Below are 27018 nucleotides of genomic sequence, written 5' to 3' on the forward strand. Positions count from 1 at the left end.
AATCGGATTTTTTTATCAAGTAGTTAAGAAAAGAATGTTTGAATATATGGTGCACTGGCATTAGAACGTGCATATTCTGTTAGAAGCATATTGGAATCTACTTTAGCTCACGACAAAATTCAAAAAATGTGATAATGGATTTCCAACTCATTTCTATTCTAAAGACTGAAAAACTGCATCAATGTAAATAGAAATTATCAGCTGCCAACGAGTGCTCTAATTGACTGTAAGATTGCAACTTACATATGCGTGCCAGATTAACAATGTATTCCTTATTATTTACTGTTATTACAAAGTAACCATTTCCTCTCGACCCTTAGTCACACGAGGAAATATATTTTAGTTCTAAAAAGTATGTGTAACGTCCTTGTGATAATCGGAATTCAATTTTAATTGTTAAGCATTAAGATGAATTTTCATATAAATGACCTGATGTTGTTATTACTAAAGAGCGTAATACCTATATAGTGTGCATAATGCCCTTGTATCAGCAGACATCGACTTAGGCCACAATGTTATCGATTCTATATAATTTGTATTCTATTCTATGTTAAGGAGTAGTCAAATTCAATATATAATTTTCACAAATAATACCCAAAAATAATTATTAAACATAATAAATGAATCATTCATTATCAATTATGGAAATAAAATAAATGTATATGTTGCACGTATTTATATCTACGAAATTTAATGATTACGTCGAGGTTAAGGGATCAAGTTCGTTTTTTTTTTTTTTTTTAATCACGGTTATGATAATTTCTTTATGTTTATACTTTAAAAAATAATTAGCCAAGATGTAACATTTTTATTTTGATTAAAAAAATAAATATTGTCATGTGTGGAAATTTACAAAACCTTTTTTTTGATAAAACAATTCCATTCGTTTCTATTTTTTCTCTGAGTTGCTGCTATTTTTAAAGTGTATTATAAATATATAGGATATTATATAAACGAACCTTGGCCTTAAACAAATTATCACTGGAGCGGTTAAATTAATAATTTAGTATTTAATTTGTCACCGAAGAACTATCTGCATTATAAAATGTTTTTAACATGTTATTTATTATTCCTTTGTGTCCATGGAATTTTCGGGGGAAGCAGTTTCACTATGGTCGTTGATACCACGGGTTCGATGGTTGATGAAATCGAAATACTCAAAAATAATATTCAGTCATTGATGTTAGCGATGACAAACAGGAATTTCGATAATTATATACTCATACCATTTCTTCACTTAGGTGAGTATTTGAGCTACTGAAATTATCATTCTGTCTTACAAACATGTAAACTGCTCAATTGATTACATTTGATTCGTAATTTTCCTTTAAAATTACCTCTAGAATATTATATGACAGAAAAATTATTCTTATTTGTGCTAAGGCTATCTAAAATATTTGTTAAATTTAGATTCAGGTCCCCCCTTAATATCCCAGTCACCTCAAGGGCTTGCTGATATCGTAAGTGTTATTGAAGTGAGTGAAGGTTACGATTGTCAAGAAAATTCTTTGATCGCGATTCAAAAAGCGCTAGAAGTTAGCAAACCAAGGTCTACCATATTTGTGTTCACGGATGCTGAAGCCGAGGATGCAGATAAACTCTATACTATACAGAACTTGTGTGAAAATAGTCAAAGCCAGGTGACTAAATAAGTCATAAACATATTAATAATCATATCTATATTTTAAATAACCTAAATCTAAATAAAATAGATTGCTTTTTTGCTTATAGCACACTAATATTATACTGTCTGTACAGGTGATAATTTTTCAAAGTGGCACCTGCTTTACACGAGAATCACAAGCAGCCACAGAAAATATTTATAAAAAAATCGCAAATAGCTGTGGAGGTTCCCATTTCTTTTTCTATCTCAATAATCTGAGACAGGTGTGTAAACATTTGCAAAAATTATTCGTAAATTGATGACTGATAATAATCGAGCACGTATTTAGCACATAACTAAGTCTTTACTGCCATTTTAATAATAAAGATATTGTTGTTCAGCTAGGTGGTCAGTTTATTTAACTTTTGATACAAATTTCAGTCATTTAAGTACATGCAAGAAGTTACTAAAGTTGATTGGACTGAGGTAAAAACTTACGAATTCTACGGAAGCAGACACTACCCAGTGAGTAACTACAATAAAAACTATCTAATTTAGATAGTTTAGTTTCGATTTCTTATAAAGGAGTTTATTATATTATTATATCAAATTAAATAAAAATATTGTTCAAACAATTCCAACTTGAGTTATCTAGGTAGGGCCAATCAAGTTTGTTATTGAATGATTAACCAGCAAGTACATTTTAATTTAAATTTTTAATGATTGTTATATTTTTCTTTCAAAGTTTTCTGTAGATTCTTATACAAAAGATCTGCTTATTGCCATATCGGGGAACTATCCGAAGATAGCCGTGAAGAATAACTTTGGAGAATCCATCGGAGTTAATGAGATTATAGAAACAACCACAATGAAAGTAAGTGTTTTTGACATTTATGTTAAAAGAGAAAACCTTTGTTAAAAAAAAGAGGTATTGTTTACGGGTTTTTGACGTATTAAGTTTACAAATTTTGTGTCACCTTCATCCAAAGTGGAGTAGAAAAATCCTATGAAAAATCTTAAGAGAAAGTTTAATTTTATCACGGAAGATGTATGTATGTACATAACGAACTGTATGCATATATATTCACAAAGATTTTAAAGCATTTTCAGTTTGACTTAATATATAGTCTTGGTTTTGGAGCAAGGAAACAGTTATTTGAATTATATTGAATTTGAATTAAAAACTAGGTGCGTGAATTTATTCTTATATATGCGTAATTCAACCTCTTTTTGTCTATGTACTAAATAGTCCACTCTGTCTTGTCAACTACAGAATTAGTTAAGTTACGTTAATATTCAAACATAGGTGCACCCCGATGAGGCTTCTGAAAAACTTCACAGTTGTTAAGAGACCTTGTCATTGATTAAGACAAAAGTGGAATCAGTTCTTTGGAACTTCTTAAGTCATTTTAAATTTTGGGTTTATAGTTTTTTGATGGGAGGCCATAATATCTCCTGCCGGCATTGTTACCTAAGACAATAAGTTTTGCCAGATTCTGTATTTCGTCTAATGAAGCCGTATGGAGGATGGATGGATGGATGAAAAGTTGCCTTGTTATGTCATTCAAGTACAGTACTCAAAGGTTTTGGTTGTGTTGGCTGTTTGGTTATGGAGGGTAGCAGGGTCGAAGACTGGTGCTCTGCTCACTTCTAACAGTCAGCCACCCAATTAGTGGGGTAGCCACCTATGTTTATGTTCTCTACTTACTGTTTATAATGCTAGGGTGCATCCTTCGAGGACTTTGGCAACTAGATGAGAAATGTAATACATAATAAAGAGTTTTTAACGATTGCATTGCGCTTTGAGTATAATTAAGACTAGCGTGATTAAGCTGTTAATGAGCTCGTGTAATGTTTGCCTAAACTTCGTTTCAACCAACCTATAAGTGAAAGACAACCAAGCACTATGCAGTAATTAGTTAAACAATGTATTTTTTTACTCTATATTATATTCCATCTTTGTATAGAATTAACTAAAACCGATAGTGAGCCTATACTTAAAGCTTTTTTTACAATCAGAATTAATACCGATCACCCCGCAATCTCATAATATTTTTATTACACACGTCAAAAAACAGAAGACATTTCCTGAAAAAAAATTAACAATTTAGCTTTAAAATTTTACTTGTAGTTCCTCGATATAACTTTAATATTAAATATATAATAATTATTATATTGAAGAAAAATTATATTGATATGAATACCAAATAACAAATGTGTATAAAAAAATGTTAGGATATTGAAATTTTTTTTGCAATTTTGTTAAATTTTAAGGTTATTCGTGTCGGTGAGGCATTATTTGGTGAATATATTGCCGATATAAGCTGTCAAGGTGCGACTATGTTAACGTTTTACAGAAAGAAAGAAGTTAAATTCAGATATGGATTTTCACCATTACAACCAAAAAGCCTCCGAGAAACAACTCCGTTACCAATACCAGGTAAGGTAGAAATAAGGGATTATTGTCATATATAATAAACTGCAAATTTTATTAAAGAAATTTAAAAAAATATATATATGAAGATATGTTAATTTTGTAGGTGTTATAAACTATTTACTTATATCTCTGCCGGAAAACAACTTAGATTTAGTTTCAATACAATTGAAAATGTCCGATGAATACAATCACAGAAGTATCGACCATCAGGTCATTGATGAGAGCAGAAAATTGTATGCTGCAACCATATTAATTGAACCCATGAGGACCTTTAAAGTTTTGGTAAAAAATTTGATTACTTTGCTATTGCGTTTACATAAGTCATGAATCATAAATAATGTTTTTGCAAGTTTAAGTCTTTTATTTTTACTTTCGTTGTTATAATGATTGATTCTAGGTGAAGTGTAGGGACATTAATAACCAAGAAATAAGTGGAACAAGTGAACAAATGCAACCACAAAGACTGGGTATTTATGTTAATTTTATCGTTATATACGTTGTATACAAAATATAGTTAATGTAGCCGCACTCGTTTACAGTATTGAAATCGCAGTCGATCGCACCGGAAGCAAAAATATTAGAAGTTGATCCCTTAATCAACTTCGGTTCAAGTTACTCTCTAGCCTGCAAAGTGAACAGTTATCCCAAACCGGAAATTTGGTGGGAGGATAGTATGGAGGAAAAATTACCTTCCGAGGTATTATTATATATATTTGATTTAACTAAAAATTTTAAAGCAGTAATTCCCACGAATAATTAATCAATATCTTCCAGAGCGCATTGCTAGAAATACCACACGTTTACATAAGTTACTTGAGAATTGAAAATGCTACTAGAAATGACACTATTACTTGCAAATGTAAAAATACAGAAGGAGAGGATGCAGTTTCTACAAATATAAACGTCAATAGAACCTTCACATTTGATGTAATACAGACCCCATCAGGTAACAGAATGAATAAAAAAAACTAACAAGTGAATATTATATGATATTTTCTGTCATAATTTTAGATATAACTGTCGAATATGGCGCAGAAGGAAAACTTTTTTGCGAAGCAAACACTTATCCTGAATCAGAAATAAAATGGTATCATAACGATACCCTTATAGAAAGCTTAGAGGATTTTGATATAATAGAAGATGAGCACATGTTACTAATAAAAAATATGAACCTTAATCATACAGGAACTTACAATTGTGAAATATCTAATAGTGAAGAAACAAGAACATTTTCGTCAAACGTTTACATCTCAGGCCTTGGTAATAAAATGAGTTTCTTTTCCCTTATTTTCATGACAGCATTAAAATTGTCCCGTTCGTAACATAGAAATGTCTTTTTAGAAACTCCACAAATTGATTTGGGAAATTCAGAGATTTTATTGAAACCGGGCGACGAGACTGAACAAGAGTGCACGTAAGTTGAGATAGTTGAAACGACTTTTAAATTCATTTCAATATTACATTATTCTTTTTTGCAAAAATAATTTCAGCATTATAAAAGGAAAACCGTTCCCTGAGATATCGTGGAAATATAAATCTAGTTATGACAATATTGACTTAAGTGACGTACCAGATGGTGTGAAAATTAATGGGGCCGCGTTGAAAATTGATTATGCCGATTTATATCATAGTGGTTTTTATGTCTGCGAAGCTATTAATATTTTAGGAACGGATACCCAAGAGATTTCTGTTAAAATACAATGTGAGATAGAACATTTTGTCACACTTAATATCTTTGATAGATTTATCAATATTACCATTAAAATTCTATATATGTGTACTGTTAGATCCTCCTAAGATAAGAAATGGAGATGAGAAAAAGATCGTGAAATACGGAGAGACTGTAGACCTGATTTGTGATGTTGACGCTGTTCCGACTGCATCAGTCCGTTGGGATATGTACCAGGATGACATTGCTATACCCTTCGATGCCCGCCATAGCACAAACGATAGAAACACACATCGGTGAGATTATATTGGATTACCTGGTTTCAGCCAAATTAAATTGTCAACACTGGACTGGAATTCAATGTCCTTTATATGTATCGTAATCACTATTATTAAAAGAAACTATCTTATCCTTTGCTTCTGATATATGCTTTTACTTTTTTGTAATAAAAACTAATATCTGAAAACTGATCTACCAAATTTAATATGTGTATTTATTTTATGGATTAATGTGTATTTTTTAACTATGGAAAAGTAAGAACATTTTTGTATTCATTATTCATATTACTGTATTTTATATAGACCAAATTACGTTGACATCAGTATGACAGCGATGAAGAAGTAGATTAAAAAGAAATGCTTAGAATCTATGTGCTTACTCAATCTTAAATAGCGAGAATATATATCTTGTTCCAGATTTACAGCTAACACGAGAGACTCTGGGTTGTATGTTTGTACGGCGCAGAATGTTTTAGGTACTGCCACGAGGAAAGTAAAGGTTAATGTACTAGGTGAGTTGTTCTTAAGTATTTCTTCTAAAAGCACGTCAAGTCTAGAACAAAACTTTCTAGTCTGTGAATGAGAATCATAGAAAAAAGGATTACGTTCACAACTAGAGGGAAATAAGTTTCTTATTTGATAAATGTTCAAACTTAAAAAACGTTACTTTCGTTTGCCATTTCCTTAATTAGAATTCTTTTTTAGTGGCACCTTATATAGAGGCGTTGGAGTGGAATACGCTCACGGCTAGAAGGGGCTCAACAGTTAATTTAAGTTGCAAAATCATTTTGGGTAACCCTTTGCCGAAGATAAAATGGGTGTACATTGCACCAAATCTCAATACAACCGAGTTGGTTAGGTAATATCTTATTTTAGTTACAAAACGTATTAAATGATTATTCCGCTTTATTTATTTATAATATCCCTTAGCTTTTAATACTTATTGTCAGAAAAAAATGTAAATACCTCTAAACAATTTAATTATTTAGTAATGGTCTCCAATTCTTACATTGAATTGTATTTAATTAATATAACCTTTACTTACATTATTTTAATTTCAGATCAGATTCAGCTGGGATATTAGATTTAGTATTAGAGGACATCACAAAGAAACATGAGGGTTCCTATCAGTGTATTGCCGAAAATGATGTCGCAGTAGACTCGATTAAACTTTTGCTTACAGTTATTTAATAAGATTTCATAAAGAAAACAGATATAGCTACTTAAGTTTTTTTATATTATACTTATTTATAGTTGTCACACATATATATTAAACAATTGAAATAAAAACGTTTTATTTTTGTACCCAAATGCATGATAAATTATACTTTGTACAAACATAATATACGAAAAGGAGAATTGGCTTGTAATAAATAGATATTTTCATGCAGAAGTTTATAAAGCAGTTGTTTGTAGAATGATTTCAAGGTGTTCATTAAATTTATTGGCGCATATCATTCCTTTATCTATAAATATAAAATATTATAAATCTATGAAAACTTATTTATATATTATATAGTAAATGTGTTTTTCTACTTGTTAGTTCCGGGAATATAGATATCGTTATATTAAACAATACATCTATGGGTATGAAAATATATTTATTTCAATATCACACAGTGAAGTCCCGTATAAGTTACAATGTAATATTATAGCTCAATTAAAATGGAGTAGGTGTTTTTGAAGCCCTGCTACAAAATGGGATCCCAGTGTAAACAAAAAAATGCATGGTGGAGCTTATTAAAATTAATTATTTGTGACAAACGTGTAAAAAATTTTTATAACTAGTCACGGACTTTCAGCAACATCTTTGAGCTTGAAAATTTTTAAGACATAAAATTGTGGACGATTTCTTTGCTGTCAAATCTGATAGTTGTCAGCTGTATATATGTCAAAGTCAGTGCCATATTAACAAAGTACATTTATACCTAAAGCCGAATATACTTTGGATTCTTTGTAATGGCAAATGGAATAAGACTTATGAAATAAATCGCAATTTAAAAATTTTCTTTTCAGTATTGCTTAAAATGTACCTGTAAGTCATGTCTCAGTCAATACCGCCTTATATTCTGCAGGAGCTACCAGACATTTTTGAAACAGTGAACTATCCCATACGAAATATACATCGCATAAAGGTTAGTCCCAATACGGTGTTTGGCATTCGTCCAAATATTTACATCGCATGAAACGCAATTAATTTGTAATATATATATTTTTAAATAGATTTTAATCGTATATTCATTAAAAAAAGATACGTTTAGTTTAATTAGTAATTTATATTTACTTAATTTCTCTAAATTTTTCGTATTTGGGTTGCCTTTCGGTTATATCGATATGTGTTACTTTGTAGAATATTAAATTGCAAATGGTATTGCTGGAAATGTTTAAGAAAAACATTGTTTTATAATTTTTTGTTATACATAGATTGCCTCTGCAGTATAGGCAGCTTTATTAAAATTTATGTGCAAAAGGTTGAAGGTACTAATTACAAATTTTGTCTTGCAGTATACATGCTTCAATGTATCTAAATCCTTGCTAGCATTTGGAGCGACGAGTGGTGGCATATATGTGTTTAATAGACTACCCTGTGAGTTTGTTCAGCTGATTCCTAGCAAGGTATGTATTTTAGTGATATAAAGACGCAATAATATTTTTGGTAGGAACCTCATTATGTTGGTTTAACACTCCTATCACAGTTATATCAATTTCAAAGTCAAAATGGGAGTCGGAAGCAATATATGCATTTATTTGTTTACAAAACCATGAGCTACATTTTATTCAATTCGTATTTATTTAGTATTTTCCAAGTCCAATATTTATCTCTGCAATCAGCACAATGACAAATAATATTACATTTCATTATGTTGCCTGTGAATATAATTATAGGATCAGATTAATTATAATATAGAAATAACTTTGATTATTGTGAGGAAGTTAATAGAAGAATTGTTTAGAATTATTCTAAATTCATGTCTCATAATGCATGATATAGTTTTTCAATGATAGTGGATAAAATTTTTCGTTGTTTTTGATTTGATTGCAAATTTTATATACAAATTTCAGGATGGTCCTATCACAAGATTGTCTATATCTCCGGACGAACAATACATAAGCTTCACGAACGGTAAAGGCATGGTGACCGTGACTAGATGTGATCAAAATCTCAGCGGATATTCATCGCATATGAAACATCATGGGAATGAAGTGACATGCATGGTGTGGTCAAATACCATGTTGTTCACAGGTGACGATGTCGGCAAAGTTTGTGTGTTACAGTTGCAGAATTTCATTGTAAGTTTTACTTGCTGTTTTTTTACTTAATAATAATATGATATCAAGTATAATGTAGGTAGATTGATTTATTATATGTTGTTATTCAGTCTTTATTCAGCACAATACATATATTGCAGGTAATATATATATATGTATATATAGTAAATTTGCAATGTGTTTTTGCGTGTAATTATGTCTTTATGGGTGTGATCTGTTACTCTTTTTTAAAACAAATGTCTCTGATCTGCTGAAGTTGTTTTATATACCCATTTATTTTGAATTGTCACATTGGTTCTGTGAGAATATGTCCTAAATTCACTATGGAGGAAAGTTATAGACGTATTTAATGCACTCTTTCAATAAAGAAACTAAATTAAAAAACTCACTGACTTGAATACAGGTATACCATTGCAAAGTTTGTTTATTTCTGATTTTTTTTTTAATAATTTTGTGTATTTACAAGACTTATTTTCAGTCGCTAATTATTTTGTTGTAAGCTTTCCATGTAAGAGGTCCCAATCTTATAAGAGTCGATGTTTATTTCCAGGCTAAAACCATGTTCCAGAGTTCATCACAGATTATAATGAATTTAGATTCGAGGATATGTCAAATAGATGCCAAAGGTTGTATGTTGCTAGTTTCAACACTAACACGTTGTTATATTTGTAACACTATACAGGAGCAATACAGACAGATAGGTCAAAAACTTAGAGATGGCGAATACGGTGCTTGTTTCGTTACTATGGAAAAGATAATAACTAACGGCACCTCAGAAGATAAACATGAAAATTTTATAGAAGCCAAGAAGTATAACATAGTTGATGATGATGTGGGATTTGTTGTTGGCGAGGAATTTTCAAATACAGTTATATATTGTGCTAGACCGTCTTCAAGGCTATGGGAGGCGACTGTTGACGGCATGGTTAGAAGGACCCATCAATTTAAACAGGTCCTATCGAATAATCCCTCTAAAGTTATCACCAAAGAATTGTATGATAGACAAAAGTTTGTTCTCAATGATACCAACGATCACACAAATGGACAGTCAGTGAATTTTACTAAAATATATAACTTCAATAAAACAATATTTTCATATAGCAAAAGTGCTTTATATTTTCTTAACGTGGAAAGAGTGGACGAAACTATTTGGTTTGATGAGTACAAAGATATAATAGAGTGTAGTGTGTATGATGATATTTTGTATATCTGGCGAGCAAACGGCTGTCTGGTTAGTTTGAGACTGATGGAAGTAGACAGATTTCTTGTTAAGAGCTATTTTGACGAAAAGTATGTGCTATGCTCTGAACTATGTATGGCTTTCAAAGAATATTTGCTTACGCGTAACTTATCTCCTAAAATACATAATTTGGTGGGCCTAAAGGACAAAATAGATAACGGCGTTATTAAAAGTCTGGAAGATGTTTTAGAGAAATTTAATAGTCTGAAAACTAGTGATGCAACGAAAACGAAGTCTGGAATATTTGTAGTTGATAATACATATCAAAATATGTTAGATGATAGGAAAACGAAAGTTAGCGAGGAAAGTGTTTTTGGACCTGTCTCGCCCGAAGCAATGCAGGCTTTGAAAGAATTAAGTATAACGGTGTCAGACAAGTTAAGTACAAGTAAAAAAATCATAAAGGAAAAATGGGGTGGTTTTGAAGAAAGAATGAAACATTTGAGCATAGAAAAGCACGAAGCCAGTCCAATAAGAAACGAAAATGTAACAAAATGGGTATCTCGTGACGACTATGAAGGCGAGGACGCGCCTATTGTGTTAGAAAATAACATAGTCTTCAAGGAATCTAGTCCAACAGTGAGAGAAAATACTATTGTTGATGAATTCGAAGTATGCAAAATGTTATACCAATATTCAAGATTGAGTGTTGTGATCGAATCGTCCGATTTAAATTCAATAATAGATAATAATACCTGCAACATGAAGGAAGTGCACGATCTTATGTTGCTGCTCCAAAAATATTGTATGTCTATCAACGCTATAGAGGAATCGAAATTTGTCCCAAATAATATATTCCTTACTTACTTGAACACGTCTAGTAGTAAGTGCGATTTATTGGATGTCATAATAAATGACGAAGTGCTGTATAAATATTTCGTTGATTCGTGCATAGCTGTGAATATTAAAATGCAGAAACATTTGAGTTTGGGTTGCGAATGCGGTTTTCCTTTGCCCTACGTCAGGACGAGTCAGATGCCAGTCTTTTCGGATTTGATAGATCAGTTTATAGAAATACAATGGTCCAGTCAAACTAAGGAACAGTGTTACGAAGTTTGCAAAAAGATGCCGTATCTTTGGAGAAAAATTTTATATCTCAGACGGAACGAAGACTTGATAAATGTGCTGAGAATTCTCTTGCAAATGCTTGACGAGGGTCTCTTGCACTCATTCCTACCTCAGTTCACATTGGACACGTGGGAAAGGACCATTCAGCTTTATGCGACCTTGTACGGAAATATTTGTTTGAATTGCAACAAAAAGTTTAATCACGTATCTGTTAAAGACATGCTTAGCTGGGATTACTTAGGTTCGCTTATGATAAAGTCCATCGGTGGCAGAAAAGCTATCCAGGTTATGCAAAAATATGCAAATTTGATAGAAATGGGAGCTTTGACAATGAGGTTCTATCACACCTGTCTCTTGGTATCTCTATATGAAAAAATTGATGTCACCATAAATATAACCTTGGTGGATACAATATACAGTTCATACGACTTCAAAGAATCCAGGGTTGAGGTAAAAACTTTATATATTTCTATCACATTTTTGTTAATTTAGTCCAAATTTCTTTTCCGGTTTCTGTGGAAATATTGCTTAAATTAATGAATATATTTAATGGAACTATCAAATGATATTATGTTTTACTATTGATTATAAAATTACAGATACACAAGCTATTGCAAAATACGTCTGAGGGTGTTATAAAGAACACAGCATTGCCGTTGACTGTTGCTGCGACATCACCTTGCTGGGGACTGAAAAAAGTATACGAAAATATATCAAACGAATCAGATTCTGTTATAAACGATATATCGATGGCCATGACAAATAATAATATAATAGATTGCGATCTCTGCGGTCTGCCATTACAAAACGAAGTGTTAATCCAAGATGGCGGATTATGGGTTTTTAAATGTGGCCACACTTTTCATGGCGCATGCTTGAATTTGAATCAAATCAAACTTTGCCCATCATGTTCTATTAATTGAGCTGTGAATTTGACTCGATAGGTTAAAATTTTGTGGGATCTTTATGCCGTGATGGAAATAAAAGGAAATATGTGTATGTATTTATCCATATATTATGTACTATATTTATAATTGTATCTGGCCTAGACGTTTAGAAAAACCTTAACGTTTTTTTATTTATTACACAAGTATATGTACGTATTATATGTAACCCAAGGGTATATTTTACTAAAAGTATACTGGCTGTATAAATTTTTTATTATAGTATACTTAGATATGATAGACGTATGGCTAGAATTGATTAAAATTATAATTGATACGGTAACATTTTCAGTAAAATAAATTTAAATCAATTTCAATCGTAATAAATAAATAAACAAAACGTTGTAATGGAGGTCAAGTATTTTATAACTATATATTGAATTTATAAAGTATTTTTTTTTAAATCTATATTGGCAGTATATGTATTGCCATTGCTATGCTAATAATGAATTGTTTAGAGTTAATACATAGAGTAATATACCTTTAATAATGACTTCTGTATGTCTAAACAGGTATTCCAATCCAATCTTGCCTATTAATTTAATTATTTTTGTTATAAAAATATATTTTATTTTTGTGCCATTTTCAATATATGCAATGTTGCCATTTTTATATGAAATTTATAATGTTTTATTACAATACCTTGTCATAATTTTATATTGTTTCTATAATTTTTATTTTAATATATTTTTTTTTGGCAATAGACAGAACAGTTTTATTATAAATGCACAACTTTTACTCATAGTTACTGGATATTTGGACGAAAAATAAAAGCTCTGGTTGAATACATGGAACCAAAGTATTTTTTTTTTTTGCTGTTTTAAATATACCTTTGTTTAATTATTTTGGTTTGAATTCATGAATAATAGTTATGAAGAGTGACATATATATAGAATAATTATTTATTCTCATTATTACGGTTCTATTCTAATACTTAAAATGGTCTCATTTTCGCAGCTTTATTTACAGTTTTAATATAAGTAGCTCGTCTGTATGCTGTTTCTCATTAGTACATATATACTTTATAACCAGCGTGTATCTTTGTTCAATGTACTTAGAAAATGTGTAAATATTATATGTTATATTTTTGTATTACCAATGTTGTAAATTTTCATATCACCTAATCTTTCTATTAATAATACATGTATTAATTATTAGAAAATGTGTTTTAATTAAATAACGAAATACGAATATGTCAAAAGGGTAACGCCAGATGCTAAAATATGTACGTATAAGATTGTCATGTTTGTTGTGAGTTAGCTGAGTAATTTAGTATTATATAGATAAAAAGATGATTAAAAAAAAAATTTAGGCTTGTAGGTTTTCATTGTCATTGGCAGAATAATTTATGAATAACACATGAAATTTCTAAAAAAAATTTTTGGATTTTTGTATCTGATTGGTGCCAAGATGACAAAGAAAAATTAATTTAAAAGTAGACAATTCAACATTGCCAAGATCATGGTGACGGCCCTAATGAGCTGTCGCTGTGACTGTCAAGACTTATCAATGCTCCTTTAAACGTCATCAGCCCGAAATACTTCTTTTTTTAAATTTAAACTATGGCTCCAGTAATTCTAAATTATGCACGTAATGTTCAATTTTAGTTGTTAACGAGTTGTCACGTTTTATTGCTAGTGATGTGTAAGTATCTTTTCTCTTAACAGGTTATTTCGCTGAAACTGCTTCATAGAAACGGATAAATAAAGTAAGCTTGAACAGACTTTGTTATAATTTCATTTAGTTTCGTAACGAGTTTTACGTGACATTTTGTTGTGCATTTTCGGGGACCATCTCTCGGTTGGCCTTGTGTCTGGAGAATCTGCTAGCGAATTTAATTCTAATTGGCGTACCGATAAGTTCGCTTTTCAATCGATATCGTGTTTGAATCTTTATCCGTGGAAAAACATTTGCTTCATTTATGAATGTAAACTATTTTTGATAGTTAATATTAGGTTGGGGTGCAATAGTATGAATAGGATTTTTTTGCATAATGTTGGAACGCATTATTGAGAATTCGCTTTACAGTCGAGTTGGTTTCACTGTGTTTAAGAGTTTAAGAAAAATTCTTCAGGAACTTGTAAGTATAGATAAAGTGAAATATAATTTTAGAAAGAATTGATTTAGTATGCCTCATCACGAGAGCTCCAACCATGTTGTTATATTTTTTTTCAACTTGTATATTTTATTACAAAAAACTACCCTCAGTATAAATAATAACGCGAAAACTGATATTGCACATATTTCTAGATTAGAAGTAAATAAAAATATTTTTATTTCAGTTTTGGATGACAAAATTTATTATAGTTCACGAGCTCACAGCAAAGCTACGGGAATGCTGTAAACAACATAAAAAATATTATGTATTTTTTCTTGCTGTTTAAAGTGTTCTTTTTCTGTTTAGTTGCTATGATATATTAGCTTATAAATAAATACCAAATGAGGTAAACAAATTTAATAGATGTCTATTAAAATAAGACCATATTTAGTAGAATTTTTCCAGTAGGTATCAAACATATTTTTCTATTGTTGTAGTGCTCCCTTTATAAAAATATAGAACTCTTTTCAAACTATTATATTTTATGTCAATGAACATTATCGGAAATAATGAAATGAAACACATCATGTACATATATATTTACAAAGTAATAGGACTAGCATATTATGTTAGTCAATAATAAAACGAAAAAGTATATTTTCATAATTACTTTTTATTAAACTTTTGGGTTTTGGCACAATTTTTAAATAATGTGTCCTGCGGTTAATACCTACAAGGTATTTAAACCTATGTCTATCTACTTAATCGCTTACCGTGGAAATTATAACAAAATAATCTCAATCGTTGAAAAATAATTTAGTTAAACGACAAAATATATAACAACATATAATTTTAGTAAGTACAATATAATCTAGGCTGTATTTAAAATTCGAGATAGAATGAGAAACAATAGCAGTTGATTAAAAAAAAATTAATATAAAACAGATAATAAATAAAAATAAGAAAAAAAAAATCGACCGAGATCTATGCGTTTGCATATTAAGTATCGATCATGACAAAATAACGAGTAACGTTTACATCAAAATATAGTATTTACAACGGGAATCAACGTAAGAATAAATAATTTAACGGCATTGTCCAAGCCCTTACACATTTACTAAGAAATACACGCTACATATTAAGACACGTACACAATAATTTATTTATACGCTTATCTCTCTACAGCTATTCACGTCGAGTACATATTACTGGCATACATTATAAAGGCGAGTGCACACTGAAATAAAAATACATACATGCCTACTTAAATCACCTAGAACACAATATATGGAAACCCTTATTTATAAGTTATTTATATTATTTATTATAGTTACTCATTTAGTATACGTCATATGAAAGTGACATAAGTGTGCACCCGCTATCAGTTCAAAAATAGAAAACAAGAAAATACAATTAGAAAAATAAATAACAAAAAAAATGGCAATTAACGACATCGCTCCCTTAAACCTGGTTTACACTAAGATCTATACAACTTTGTTTTCTATATCTATATTATGATACTAGACAACTACGTCTTAAAGTATTTCTACTAATAAATTGCACGATTTGATAAAGCGAATATTTGAGTTAATGTATATCCCACGTGTCGGTGGTTATATTTGAAATAGAAAATTGGGAATAGACAATAGAATATAATTTTATATTAAATTGACAAACTCCAAATTGACCACCCTCGTGTCCAACACTGGTAGGTAGGTACCTATAGGTTACAATTTCAATATTCATATAAATTATCGAGTTATTACATCTGTTTTTCTATAAATTACAGATTTCCTCTAATGAGTATTATATTTTCATAACATATTATGCATCGATTTATCACTGGTTGTTCAGTAGTGTTCAAAACACTTAAATTTTCAAGCATACCGCTTCAAATTTTTGGTTTGATACATTAAGTCCTTAAACCTAAACTACAAAAGTAAATAGTTCAACTAAAATTTATACATGGCCACAAAAAAGTAAACTCCGGATCCTAACACTTAAATAACTTTAAACTATATGTAAACTATTGTACTACAGATAATTAATTTTAGCCAAACATCGATACGTGCATTCATATCTACAGAGTGTTACTCAAATATTTACATTGATATCAGATGAATATAACAATTTAACTTATTATTTACATTTTTCTAATCGTCTAAAAAGACATTTTGGCACATTTCAGTACAACTATGTGCCTACGAGAAGAGTTTACAAGAATCGATCTTAATTCACTAATGGAATAATCTCAATGATAAGAACGAGAGAGATCCGAGCAACACTGGCTTCAGCGACAGTCCTGAAAATGAGGAGTTCTCGAAGCTTTTGTGCGCTTCTTGAACATTCTGGAAGTTTCCAGATTACCACGGATGGTGGGAGGGATGAGGGGGGAGGGGCGCGGCGTGGGGATACGGCCAGCCGCGCGCCGAACCTCAATCCTCCTCGCCAGGGCTAAGGGGGGGCGAGAATGCTGGGTTCATATAGTTGCCCCCGTTCGGCGGAGGAGAGGAATTCGACGGCCCAGGGCTAGACAGGGATGGGAGGAAGTTAAGTTCACTACCTCCATCCCTGCACCAAAGTTGTCTCATCTCTTGCCTGCGTGTACGCATCAGGTTTTTGTACTCTGATATCCGCATCTTCTTACCATCGACGATGCATGTTCGTTTGGGTCTTGGTCGGTACCTGAAAATATGAATGATATTATTTCCCACTCTTAGATTATTTATCCTTATAATAGAAATCGTTGTAAAATGTACCTATAATCAGGATGCTTTTCCATGTGAAGCTTTGAAAGTCTCGATTGTTCTTCATAGTAGGGCTGCTTCTCGGCGTTGGACATGGCCTTCCATCTTGCTCCCAAAATCTTAGATATATTAGAGTTGTGCATATCCGGGCATGCCTTTAAAATCTTACGGCGCTCATCCTTTGCCCAAACCATGAAAGCGTTCATTGGTCTTTTGATGTGGGGTTTTCCAGACTCATCGCGTTTTGGTTGACGAATGAGCTTAGCCTTTTCGGATTCCTCTGGCGGTGATTGATTCCAGGATGATGCTGAAAAAAAAAGTAAACTATTAATAACTACTTCGGATAATTACATTTAGTATTTAGAAATTTTCCGCCATAAAATTTGTATATTCAGAAATCTGTAACAAAGTCGCTGGAATTTTAAAATCTCGATGGAAGTAAATCACAGATTAAACATTTAGAATATATTAACGTCTGCAGTTAAGACTTGGAATTTTTGACAATATTTACAAAATCTCGTAATCGTTACCATGTAGTCATAACTATTAGCATAATAATGGAAATTAAGTTTTACGGTTTTAAAGATACAATCTATTTCAGCGTGGCCTATTAAATACAACATCAAATTACTAGATTTGGGTATGATATTGTTGTTGTAAATTGAGCTCTCTTGCTATAGGAATAAGATCACACATATGTAAAGGTCGCAAAGAACTCAATCGGAAGCCTCACTAAGCTGTGCTATAAATTATCGGGAACAGTGAATGCCGGCTGTAAAACAATCGTTAAACAAAGATTAAGAATGGATCTATTCTGGAACACTTGCTTTATGGAGCCGAGTGAAATATTGTTCGTTTTCTTCTAGATTTCGTGTTGGATTATGTTGTCTCGTTTTTAAGATTCTAAAACTTTGTAAATAGGGAATTGTGACACAATTTTGAGGTCCAAACATTAGGTCTACAGTGAGTTTCAGTCGGCGAAATGTTATCCCTTATTTAAGAAACGCCGTGACACCATAATATGTGCTGATTTATAGCTAGAATTCGATGATTTACTGTCCAAACCGAGTATTCAGATCAAAGACATTACGAGCATGTTAATGTTTCAAAGATGCTCTAATATGTAGACCAAAACTTACATATCCGCTTAACATTTCGTTTGACGGATATGTGAGCGAGTGTATTCGCGATTAATAAGCGCTGCGGAACCATTCATAGTCGGATTCCAGGACTTAATTTGACAAGCAGTTAGATAAATTATTACATTTACATTCTAACGCAGGTTAGTTTCGATCCAGAACATTACAGATGTACTCCTTAAATAAATTAATTTTATAAATATTACGATAATCTCAGATATTATTCACTTGACTATAAATTGAGTAGAAATTTTATAGACCAATAATTATATTGCATGATCAGATTATATAGCCATAAAAGCTAACAAGCTAGAACGACATAAAATCTAAGGCTAGCTTTTTCTGTAATTATAATAATTCAAACTAAGTATAATGACGGTTATTTTAAATTATATTTTATAGTTCGAAATGCTGTTTGTTATGATTGATTTAAATAAAAAGTATATTTTAATATGACATCCAAGTCAGACAGCTAAAAGCTCTCGCAGTCAAAGGGATCAAATTAAATGCTTTACATATTATTTGTTTTGTCATACACATTAGCTACATCATAATTTACAGCACATCTCTAAGAAACGAGTACATTTACTGAGCGGAAGCATCCAACGCCATCTATTCAGCATTTCTTGCAATTCTCTTATTTTAAAGGAAACCGAACTATCATTTTGTTACCATTTTGGTTTGGGACAGAGCCAACTATTTAAAGTGTGCACTATTACTTATTTTCTTTATAATAAAATGATAATAAATATCACAGCGAAAAGTATTCTCAAATATAATACAAATGAATAAATACAATTGCTCTTCAAGGTACAAAGCATTAGAAAATTTATATATAATTTTTTTAAATGATTTAAATTTGATAATCATAGCAATCAATAATATTACATACTTGATAGCACAGTTTGACGCGTAACAAAAATCACTCCAAGTCTCCAACCAGCTTTAGAGGACCGTTCAACAACACCAGTCGTCGAAAACTGTCTCTCACTAACAACATGACCTATATACACGTTTCCCGTATCGTGATGTTTTTGCGTGTATTAATTATATATAGCAATTAAACATCAAAATGCTTGGCGGCGACACGGAACATTTCTTAGTTTTCACATTTCATGAAACTATTTATCTAATTCCTTGTTTATTTTAGTTCGGATGTTGCGTAACGCTTCGCGGATTTTGTGATATTAATATTGATTCTATGGCTAAGTTGACAAGTGAAGCGAGTGTCTCGGTATCATAGGGTAATTACTTCGTGATATTAATGTAAAAGTAAATAAAATATTAAATAAAACACAAATACTACGAGGAAGCGAAAAATGTTTATAATATTCACGCAAAGGATTTTAATTTGATGGCTTTTGGTTGAAATTTTTTATAATAATTACTAAAAGAATTCTAAATATAAATAGCCATAACTTGACACTGCCTCACGTCCTTGTCTGATTTCCATACCAACATGTATCCAGGTTATAAATGATGTGATAAGACACCCGTCTAAATATTTTTGGAACGTTTGCGCGTATGTGACGTTAGAGCGCGTCATTGTACATAATATCTGATTCATAGGAGAATCTGTGTCACCGTCTCTATGTGAAAAAGTATGATTGCTTAGTCTATATACCTAGATGAGATCTAGTCTTTGGAATCATATGTCTAGCTTTAATGAGGTAAGGGAATAATACTTTTAATGTCCTTGGATACTTTGGACTAGTTGGAATTCAGTGAATTTGTTACGATAATTTTAGGTCCAGGCGACAGTTTCGATTGATAATTTATAAGTTTCTTCGTCGCATTGTCGGTTACTAATATTGTTAAGTTTTGATTATTTTGCAATATCTTTTGCGGTAGAAATAAAAATTCTGTGATATTTAAAAATTAAATGTAATGCTTGCTTCATATTTTTCAACCTATTAAAGTTCACTGACTAAGAGTAACTGAGTGTAAGATAAAGTTGTTTGTAAAAAAAATATCTGAAAATATTCTAGGTATATAAAAGTATTACCCATTGCAGCTTAGCCTAGTATGTCATAAGTAAACTTACTGTTACAAGCGTTGTTGAAGTCATCGTCTTTCTTCATATACTGTTCCTCCATTGGGGGGTAGGGTACATAGCGTGGCATCATCATGGGAGACGGTGATCGTTGTTTGCTGAGGTTCAGAGGCGCGTCAGGATCTTGAGGAGGTGGGGACCGAGCGCTGGCAGTCAGTTGTGCCAGTTGAGCTGTAGCTGGCCAGTTCGAAGTTTGAACCACCTGGAAGTTATTAATCTATATATAAATAGTCGGAGATTTGTAGTTTCTGATTTATGAGATTATATAATTTAAAACTTATTGAAGGTTTGCTGAAAATATTTCATTATTCGAACACTTCTAAATTATGTAATATTTTAGGAATATCTTAAAATTGTTACGCATATACTATTTTTAAATATCGAGATAGATTAATTTACTTGAAAATAATGCATTTTTTAAAAATATAATGGTACTTAAAACTAAATTAACAATACTTAAATGTTCGTTTACTTTTTAACAGAGTTGACGAGAGAAGATCAAATTGAAACGGCTCCAAAATTTGCAAATTCTAACCCAGATTTATGATAAATGAGATGCCAACAATCGCGATGGTTCATTAAAATTCAAAAATAAATTATTATTACAGTTTATTACACATTTTAAGAAACTAAAATTCACTTTATTATACAAATTATTTAATGGATTAAGGTTGTTTACAAGTATTTGACGCTCATTTATGCGATGCTTAGATATGTAAAAAAAACTAATAAATTCACTGTAAAAGAGCGTTTAATGTTATAGACTAAACAATGTTTGTTTTGCTCTTTCTTTTTTTTATTATCTAAATAATTGTGATTTTATTAAAAATCCTTACATCGAGAGAAATCGATTAAATTTTTTGTTGCAATCGAAGAGAACAACATATGGAAATTAATTTTGAAAGATATTTTTCATATTGTACACTTATAAATGAATCTTCTTACATTTTTAAAAACACTGAATATTTAAAATCATTGTTGTAGAAATATATGTCGGTAATTTAATTGAATTAATCTTTAAACTATTTTCGTTATAGCCGGACATACAAATATAACAGAGGAAACTTCTGTCGAAATAAAAGTTCAGAGACATTCTCTTTCATAATTATCTGTCACGATTATAATATATTTAATTAAGATAAATAAATATGGCGTCATTCTAACGGACAGGATATTAGCTAATATATTTCTGATGTTAGAATCAACATCAGAAACTAATTAATTAATGAACCCATGACAAAACTATTAAAGTCTCATATTTTTTTAGTTCGTCTTTTTTTTTTCATTTATAGAAACACATATCGCAAAACTTACAATACAAACTCGATTATAATTAACATATCATTAATTTTTTATTGATCGTTGACATGTTTTAGACATTTTCATATTTATTGACACACTCATTCCTTAATAAATCTGGAAACTAATGATTTGGAACGTTATTTATCAGAATGTTATATATAATATTATACGGTTATCTTGGATTATGTATAATTTTGCAGTTTCTCATTGTAATTACGAGACCGTAGTTTTTAAATATTTAAATAAAACATATTTCTCGATATTCGATAATATATTATAGTTATGTGTGTTTACGTTTGGCTGAGGTTGTTGTGGCCGCATCTGTTCCAGCAGTGGCAGCAGCGCCAGTGGAGGAGCTGGATACAAGGAGTGACCTCGTCGTACCAGCTCCTGTCTCCGGAGATGCTCCTGCTGAAGTCTCTGGAGCTCCAACTCAGCGGAAACCGTCCCTATATTCTGCAATGAAAAGTATAAGTAAAAATTTTGCAATAAAATCATTTGTTTGGAACAAAAGGTTAAGGACAATCAATCAGGCAATTGTAATATTATCGTACATTTAATGGGAGATCTCTCCTCGCATTTGTCTCATGAGATATATTGCACACTTAAACTTCGTCATGACAAAGCTAAGTTGCCTGCACAAATCAACCGGGGGATACTCGGTAAATCTTCGCGACCATAAAGATGTACCACAAAAAAGAAAAGCCCGATTAATTGCTTGCCGTCCTGACGAATACCTCAATATACATTTTATCGGGTCTTCATTATGGCGGCATTGAATTGTTAATGGCTGAACGGCACTATATTATAAGGTGACGAAATTAAAACAACCCGATGTAAATTATTTCCTGAAGAAAGTACTTTAATGAAAAATACACATTACAAAAGTTTGAAGCATCCCGTTTGAAAATTCCCGACGAGAGACGTACTTAATTGAAATAGGTCCTCGAAAAGATAAAAAGAAAACTTGCTAATGGAAGACAGAAGCGAATACATAAATAAGCATGACATAATCACGCAAATAAAAAGTACCGTTCTGTAATAGGTACCCGCTGCCGATACTGAGGACGGGCGTCACTGGTAGGTAATCGACCAAGTTTTTCCATCCGACAGACAAATTGCCGTCATAACTGAACGGATTAAACTTTTTATTAAAAACAACAAACCGAGCATAATGTATGGCTGTAATCGGCAAGGGACAGATGTTCCTGAATAACGCGACCGATTTATCTAATGTATAAAGACTTTTATTTAATATCTCAGCGGAGATGTCCTAGCAATTGGCGCTGATATTTTACGTCGGCCCGTCCGTTATGGCGTTTCGGGCGTTCTTTCATAGCGTTATTAATTTAAGAGATGGTATAAAAATTCCATTTTTGATGGATACGACCAGCTGTTTTAACAATTTATTTGTTGCGCAGGTGACCCGGGATGTCGTAAATGTAACATGTAAATGTGTGTAAAGATAGAGTGATATCATTAAAATGATTGGGTCAACGAATGCCGTGCCAATAGAAGTTGCTGGGCGTGATCTTTAAGCTGATGTCCGATCAATAAAGATGGCCGCTGCTATTATTAACGTGGGTAAACATATACCATCTGTCAAACGTCCTTGGCACCCTTATTCGTGTCTCCTGGGGCTCTTAGTATTTCAAGACTACATTAATACTTTGAGCTACTATAAATCGTCATTAAGCTATTGTTGATGCTGCGAGATCCGATGAAAGGGAAGATTAAGTTCAGATCAAAATATAATATCGGAGACAGGAATCTTAGGGACAAAGAGATCAAAACGAACACCGGACATACCAAAACATAATTCATCAGGCGCTTATATTAAAATAGTGCTTTTATATTTTTTATAAATATCATTACGATTATAGTCCTAACGTCTATAGATTTAAGGTCGGAACGTTTAAAATGGAATAGTTTTGGTAGAAATATATTGTCTACTTTATAATTAAACGGACGTCACATTGACGTAAGTGATGCAAAATCAAGGATGAAATCAAAATATTTAGTGTCATTAACTATTCTTGTTACTGTTTTATTCTAGGTTAGTTTTTAGAGCTTTATTATTGTATTTATAAAGGGTGTAATTTATTTATGGGTCCCATCTGACAACCCTACTTGTTAGAATGTTAGTGTAATGCGTTGATGTGTTGATAATTTGAATAAAGGTTCAAAAAGGGATAACAATTGTTCCCTGGCGTCACAAAGCGCAACGCTGCATAAGCGATGACATATCAAAATGGATCGCTAATGTACTCAGATTATGAAGAATGTCGTGGAGATTGTTACATATAAGTTTTTTATTCATAATAAATTTAGAAAACATGTACGAAACAAATAATTTTAAATGATTGTTTTTAATATTGATATATCAAGTTAATAGATATATATACGTAATTTCTGGTATAACTTAACCTTCAGGTTTGCAAGCAATTAAAATTAAAAAAAAGCAATAAAAACATTAACTGTTATAAATTGAACTACATAGATTTATAACTTCTACTATTTATTATACTATAAATTAAAGGATGTACAACAGCGACTCCATAGCAGTCTTGCTCCTTATGATCGGTTGTAAAATGCATTTTAATATCGCGAACAGATTGCACAATAATGATTTGAATTAATTATTACATTCGCTGAATTGCAATACCATGACTTGGTTTTATTCGACCGATGAGTCTATAGATTAGTTTTGATGTCGACGCAACTTAATGAGCTTATATTGCTGAGCTTTCATGTTATATGCTTACATTGTATAAATGTATTTTTATCGTTTCTTTGAAGTCAGCGTTAAGATGGATATTTCTGAGTACGTATAAAAAATACATTTATTTTATATTTAAAGTAATTATATTGTTATTATGCGAATATTAAAGAATTCCATAGATGCTAATAAGTAATGATGTACCTAAAAGGTATGGACCTTGTATATAAAATTAGAAATGCGTTTAATGTATTGTATCGTTTTGAAATATCTTATATGTGAATCTTTTATATACGCTCCTTGCTTCACTCAATAGAACTATAGCAAACATTATGACAACCGCCAATTAAACTGTCAGACTGATCGTGCAACTTGTCGGTCGATCGCCGCGGGATATTTGATAGGTGATTCGCAATTTTTAAGAGATGTTATCTGTGAGTGACGCTGCGATCGCCATTGTGGCGACCTACCATGTTTTATCGAGTTTATTATTATATAGCAGAGATGCATCGGTGTATTTAATTTATATACAAAATTACATTGAGCATCTAAATACATATATATATATATATTTATTTGTTTACATAGAATACTATTAACTGCTCATTTTTGATTCGGTCAAAACGATATTTGTATCGAAATTAATTTTAAGTTTTGTTAATGTAAAATTGATTTTGGACAAGTATTAAATCGGATTTGGCTAAACACGAGCAGGAATATATTAGTTTGATAATATCTTAATCAGAAGGTTTACTGATTATGATAATTATCAAACTCGAATAGAGAGAAAAAGGAATCATGGCACATATCTATGATTATTATCACAGATATAAAAAGGCACGTGTCAAGCCGTCGTCTGTGGCTAATTTGCAACCGTTAACAGGGGTACGGAACCCTATTTTTTGTCTTTTTGAGTGTAGTGATTGTTTGCACTTCCGAATTAACGAGGGCCAAATAAGATTCTCTTTACAAAGAAATTGGGGTCCATTAAGAGATTTTTTTTTATAAAAATGTATATTGATAGGTCTCGTATTTGAGTTTTTTGTTTTGAAAAGATAAAAATTATATATACATTGTTATTTTTTTTCGATTAAAACAATACAAAGTTTTTCAACGCAGTTATATAATGAAATATATTACGTGTACTGATAAATAAATCATTTAACAAACATGAAGCATAATCTATACACTATTATAATAGTATTATTATTTCTAATTTAAACTAACGTACAATATATTTCACTGTCATAGCATATAATCGTTGGTGACGCCTACAACACAATGTGATAGTAGAACGTGTCATTTATCAATAAAATAAAACAACAATCTTGACCCGGATTTTCAATAATATAACTAAAAAAGTAAATATATATGTATTTAAACGTATCTGGTATATAATGATTAAATTGATGTAATTTATATAATATAATGAAAGCGTAGTCATTTATTTGCAGTAGATGTTTCACAAACGAAACGAATAATCCTATTACTTGTAAAATGCGAGCATACTGAATAAATAAAGAGGATACAAACAAAGCGACCTCAAAGATAAAGGGTCGCTAGACCAACTCCCGAGAGGTAACCCGACCCGTAGCACCCGATTCGTAGCGAACGGTTCGTAGCACCGGATCGTAGCACCCAACCCAACCCTGTAACCCCCTGTCTTACCCGGATGCTCGTCCCACTTCAGCTTTTCTTTTATACCTTGCGTACTCTTATATTTATTTTTGTTTCCCGTTAGACGGTGGAAATAATGGAGTTGTTTTTGTATGGACGAGTCTAAAGCTTTTAGAATAGATCAGCACAGTAATTATATATATATATATATATATAAGTTTTTTATACTTAATTTTAGAAAAATTTATAGAATGAAATAATAAGAGTTGCGAATTTTTTTGTTATATATGAAATAGTATAAACATTTTTTTTTATCTCATCCATATTAAGTTCCACGTCAAGATGTTTTGTGGTTAGAATGAGTGGAGGGCCATCATTATGCCGCTTCGCATTCAATCTTGTAGTTTATCTCATTTTTAAACAAACCGCCTCCGTATAATGGACAGAGAATGAAGAATACACTTGTATTTTTAATTATAAATGGCTTTAATTAATGTGTTTTACTTGAATTTTCTTATAATTGTATGGTTCTGCCTCATCAATTAGGGCTGGGGATACGAATATCGCTATATGGAGATTTTTCGAATGTTTTTTAATACTTTGTTTTTACATTGGTCAATCTAACTAGGCAAAGAATATGTCTAAGTTGTATTAGTTTTAAAGCATATTTTTAAAGGAAAACGTTTTTATGTCTAATATTTATCAATACTTATAATACCAGCGACAAACAACTTGCCCGTAAATTCCATGTGTTTTTAAATTAAATTGAAATATGCTAATAATATTTCGAATTTAGAACACTTCAATTTCGATAATGAATTTAAAATATTTAAATTTATAAAGAAGCCGTTCGAAGTTCAAAAAGATTCTGATTTTTGTTGAGTTTTTTATTAA

General features: G+C 31.2%; 3 protein-coding genes across 6 annotated transcripts in view; 2 read left to right on the forward strand and 1 right to left on the reverse strand.

Moving 5' to 3' along the window:
- The first annotated feature begins 1011 nt into the window (after positions 1–1011).
- On the forward strand, positions 1012–7277 carry LOC116774488 (hemicentin-1-like). The gene is made up of 17 exons (XM_032667231.2): positions 1012–1241; positions 1411–1640; positions 1759–1887; positions 2045–2128; positions 2349–2477; positions 3878–4043; positions 4144–4322; positions 4438–4507; positions 4580–4737; positions 4815–4986; positions 5052–5300; positions 5382–5454; positions 5531–5742; positions 5828–6005; positions 6405–6499; positions 6693–6846; positions 7049–7277. The coding sequence occupies exons 1-17, from the start codon at positions 1046–1048 to the stop codon at positions 7176–7178; spliced, it is 2604 nt and encodes an 867-aa protein (XP_032523122.2). The 5' UTR covers positions 1012–1045; the 3' UTR covers positions 7179–7277.
- Positions 7278–7897: 620 nt separating this feature from the next.
- LOC116774353 (BLOC-2 complex member HPS5 homolog) lies at positions 7898–14232 on the forward strand. Of its 2 annotated transcripts, none has more exons than XM_032667060.2 (5): positions 7898–8122; positions 8493–8603; positions 9051–9278; positions 9808–12015; positions 12165–14232. In XM_032667060.2, the coding sequence occupies exons 1-5, from the start codon at positions 8030–8032 to the stop codon at positions 12486–12488; spliced, it is 2964 nt and encodes a 987-aa protein (XP_032522951.2). In that variant the 5' UTR covers positions 7898–8029; the 3' UTR covers positions 12489–14232. The 2 variants fall into 2 exon arrangements, with proteins under 2 accessions (XP_032522951.2, XP_061380838.1); XM_061524854.1 differs by lacking the exon at positions 7898–8122 and adding an exon at positions 8326–8355.
- Positions 14233–15200: 968 nt separating this feature from the next.
- LOC116774412 (transcription factor Sox-5) overlaps positions 15201–27018 on the reverse strand; it is a 139540-nt gene continuing 127722 nt past the window's right edge. For all 3 annotated transcript variants that reach the window (XM_032667141.2, XM_061524872.1, XM_032667140.2), the window contains 4 exons: positions 22083–22244; positions 20478–20688; positions 17307–17601; positions 15201–17232 (listed from right to left, as the gene is read on the reverse strand). In XM_032667141.2, coding sequence (XP_032523032.2) covers positions 16983–17232; positions 17307–17601; positions 20478–20688; positions 22083–22244 — 918 coding nt within the window. In that variant the 3' untranslated portion in view covers positions 15201–16982. The remainder of the gene's footprint in view (positions 17233–17306; positions 17602–20477; positions 20689–22082; positions 22245–27018) is intronic.

Source organism: Danaus plexippus, chromosome 26 (genome assembly GCF_018135715.1).
Source record: "Danaus plexippus chromosome 26, MEX_DaPlex, whole genome shotgun sequence".
Taxonomy (NCBI): domain Eukaryota; kingdom Metazoa; phylum Arthropoda; class Insecta; order Lepidoptera; family Nymphalidae; genus Danaus; species Danaus plexippus.

Coding starts and splice junctions, on each gene's coding strand:
- LOC116774353 (XM_032667060.2), top strand. CDS start 8,030: ATGTCTCAGTCAATACCGCCTTATATTCTGCAGGAGCTACCAGACATT. Junction 9,279..9,807: donor TACAGTTGCAGAATTTCATT/GTAAGTTTTACT, acceptor GTTTATTTCCAG/GCTAAAACCATGTTCCAGAG. Junction 12,016..12,164: donor TCAAAGAATCCAGGGTTGAG/GTAAAAACTTTA, acceptor ATAAAATTACAG/ATACACAAGCTATTGCAAAA.
- LOC116774488 (XM_032667231.2), top strand. CDS start 1,046: ATGTTTTTAACATGTTATTTATTATTCCTTTGTGTCCATGGAATTTTC. Junction 2,129..2,348: donor ACGGAAGCAGACACTACCCA/GTGAGTAACTAC, acceptor TTTCTTTCAAAG/TTTTCTGTAGATTCTTATAC. Junction 5,455..5,530: donor GAGACTGAACAAGAGTGCAC/GTAAGTTGAGAT, acceptor AAATAATTTCAG/CATTATAAAAGGAAAACCGT.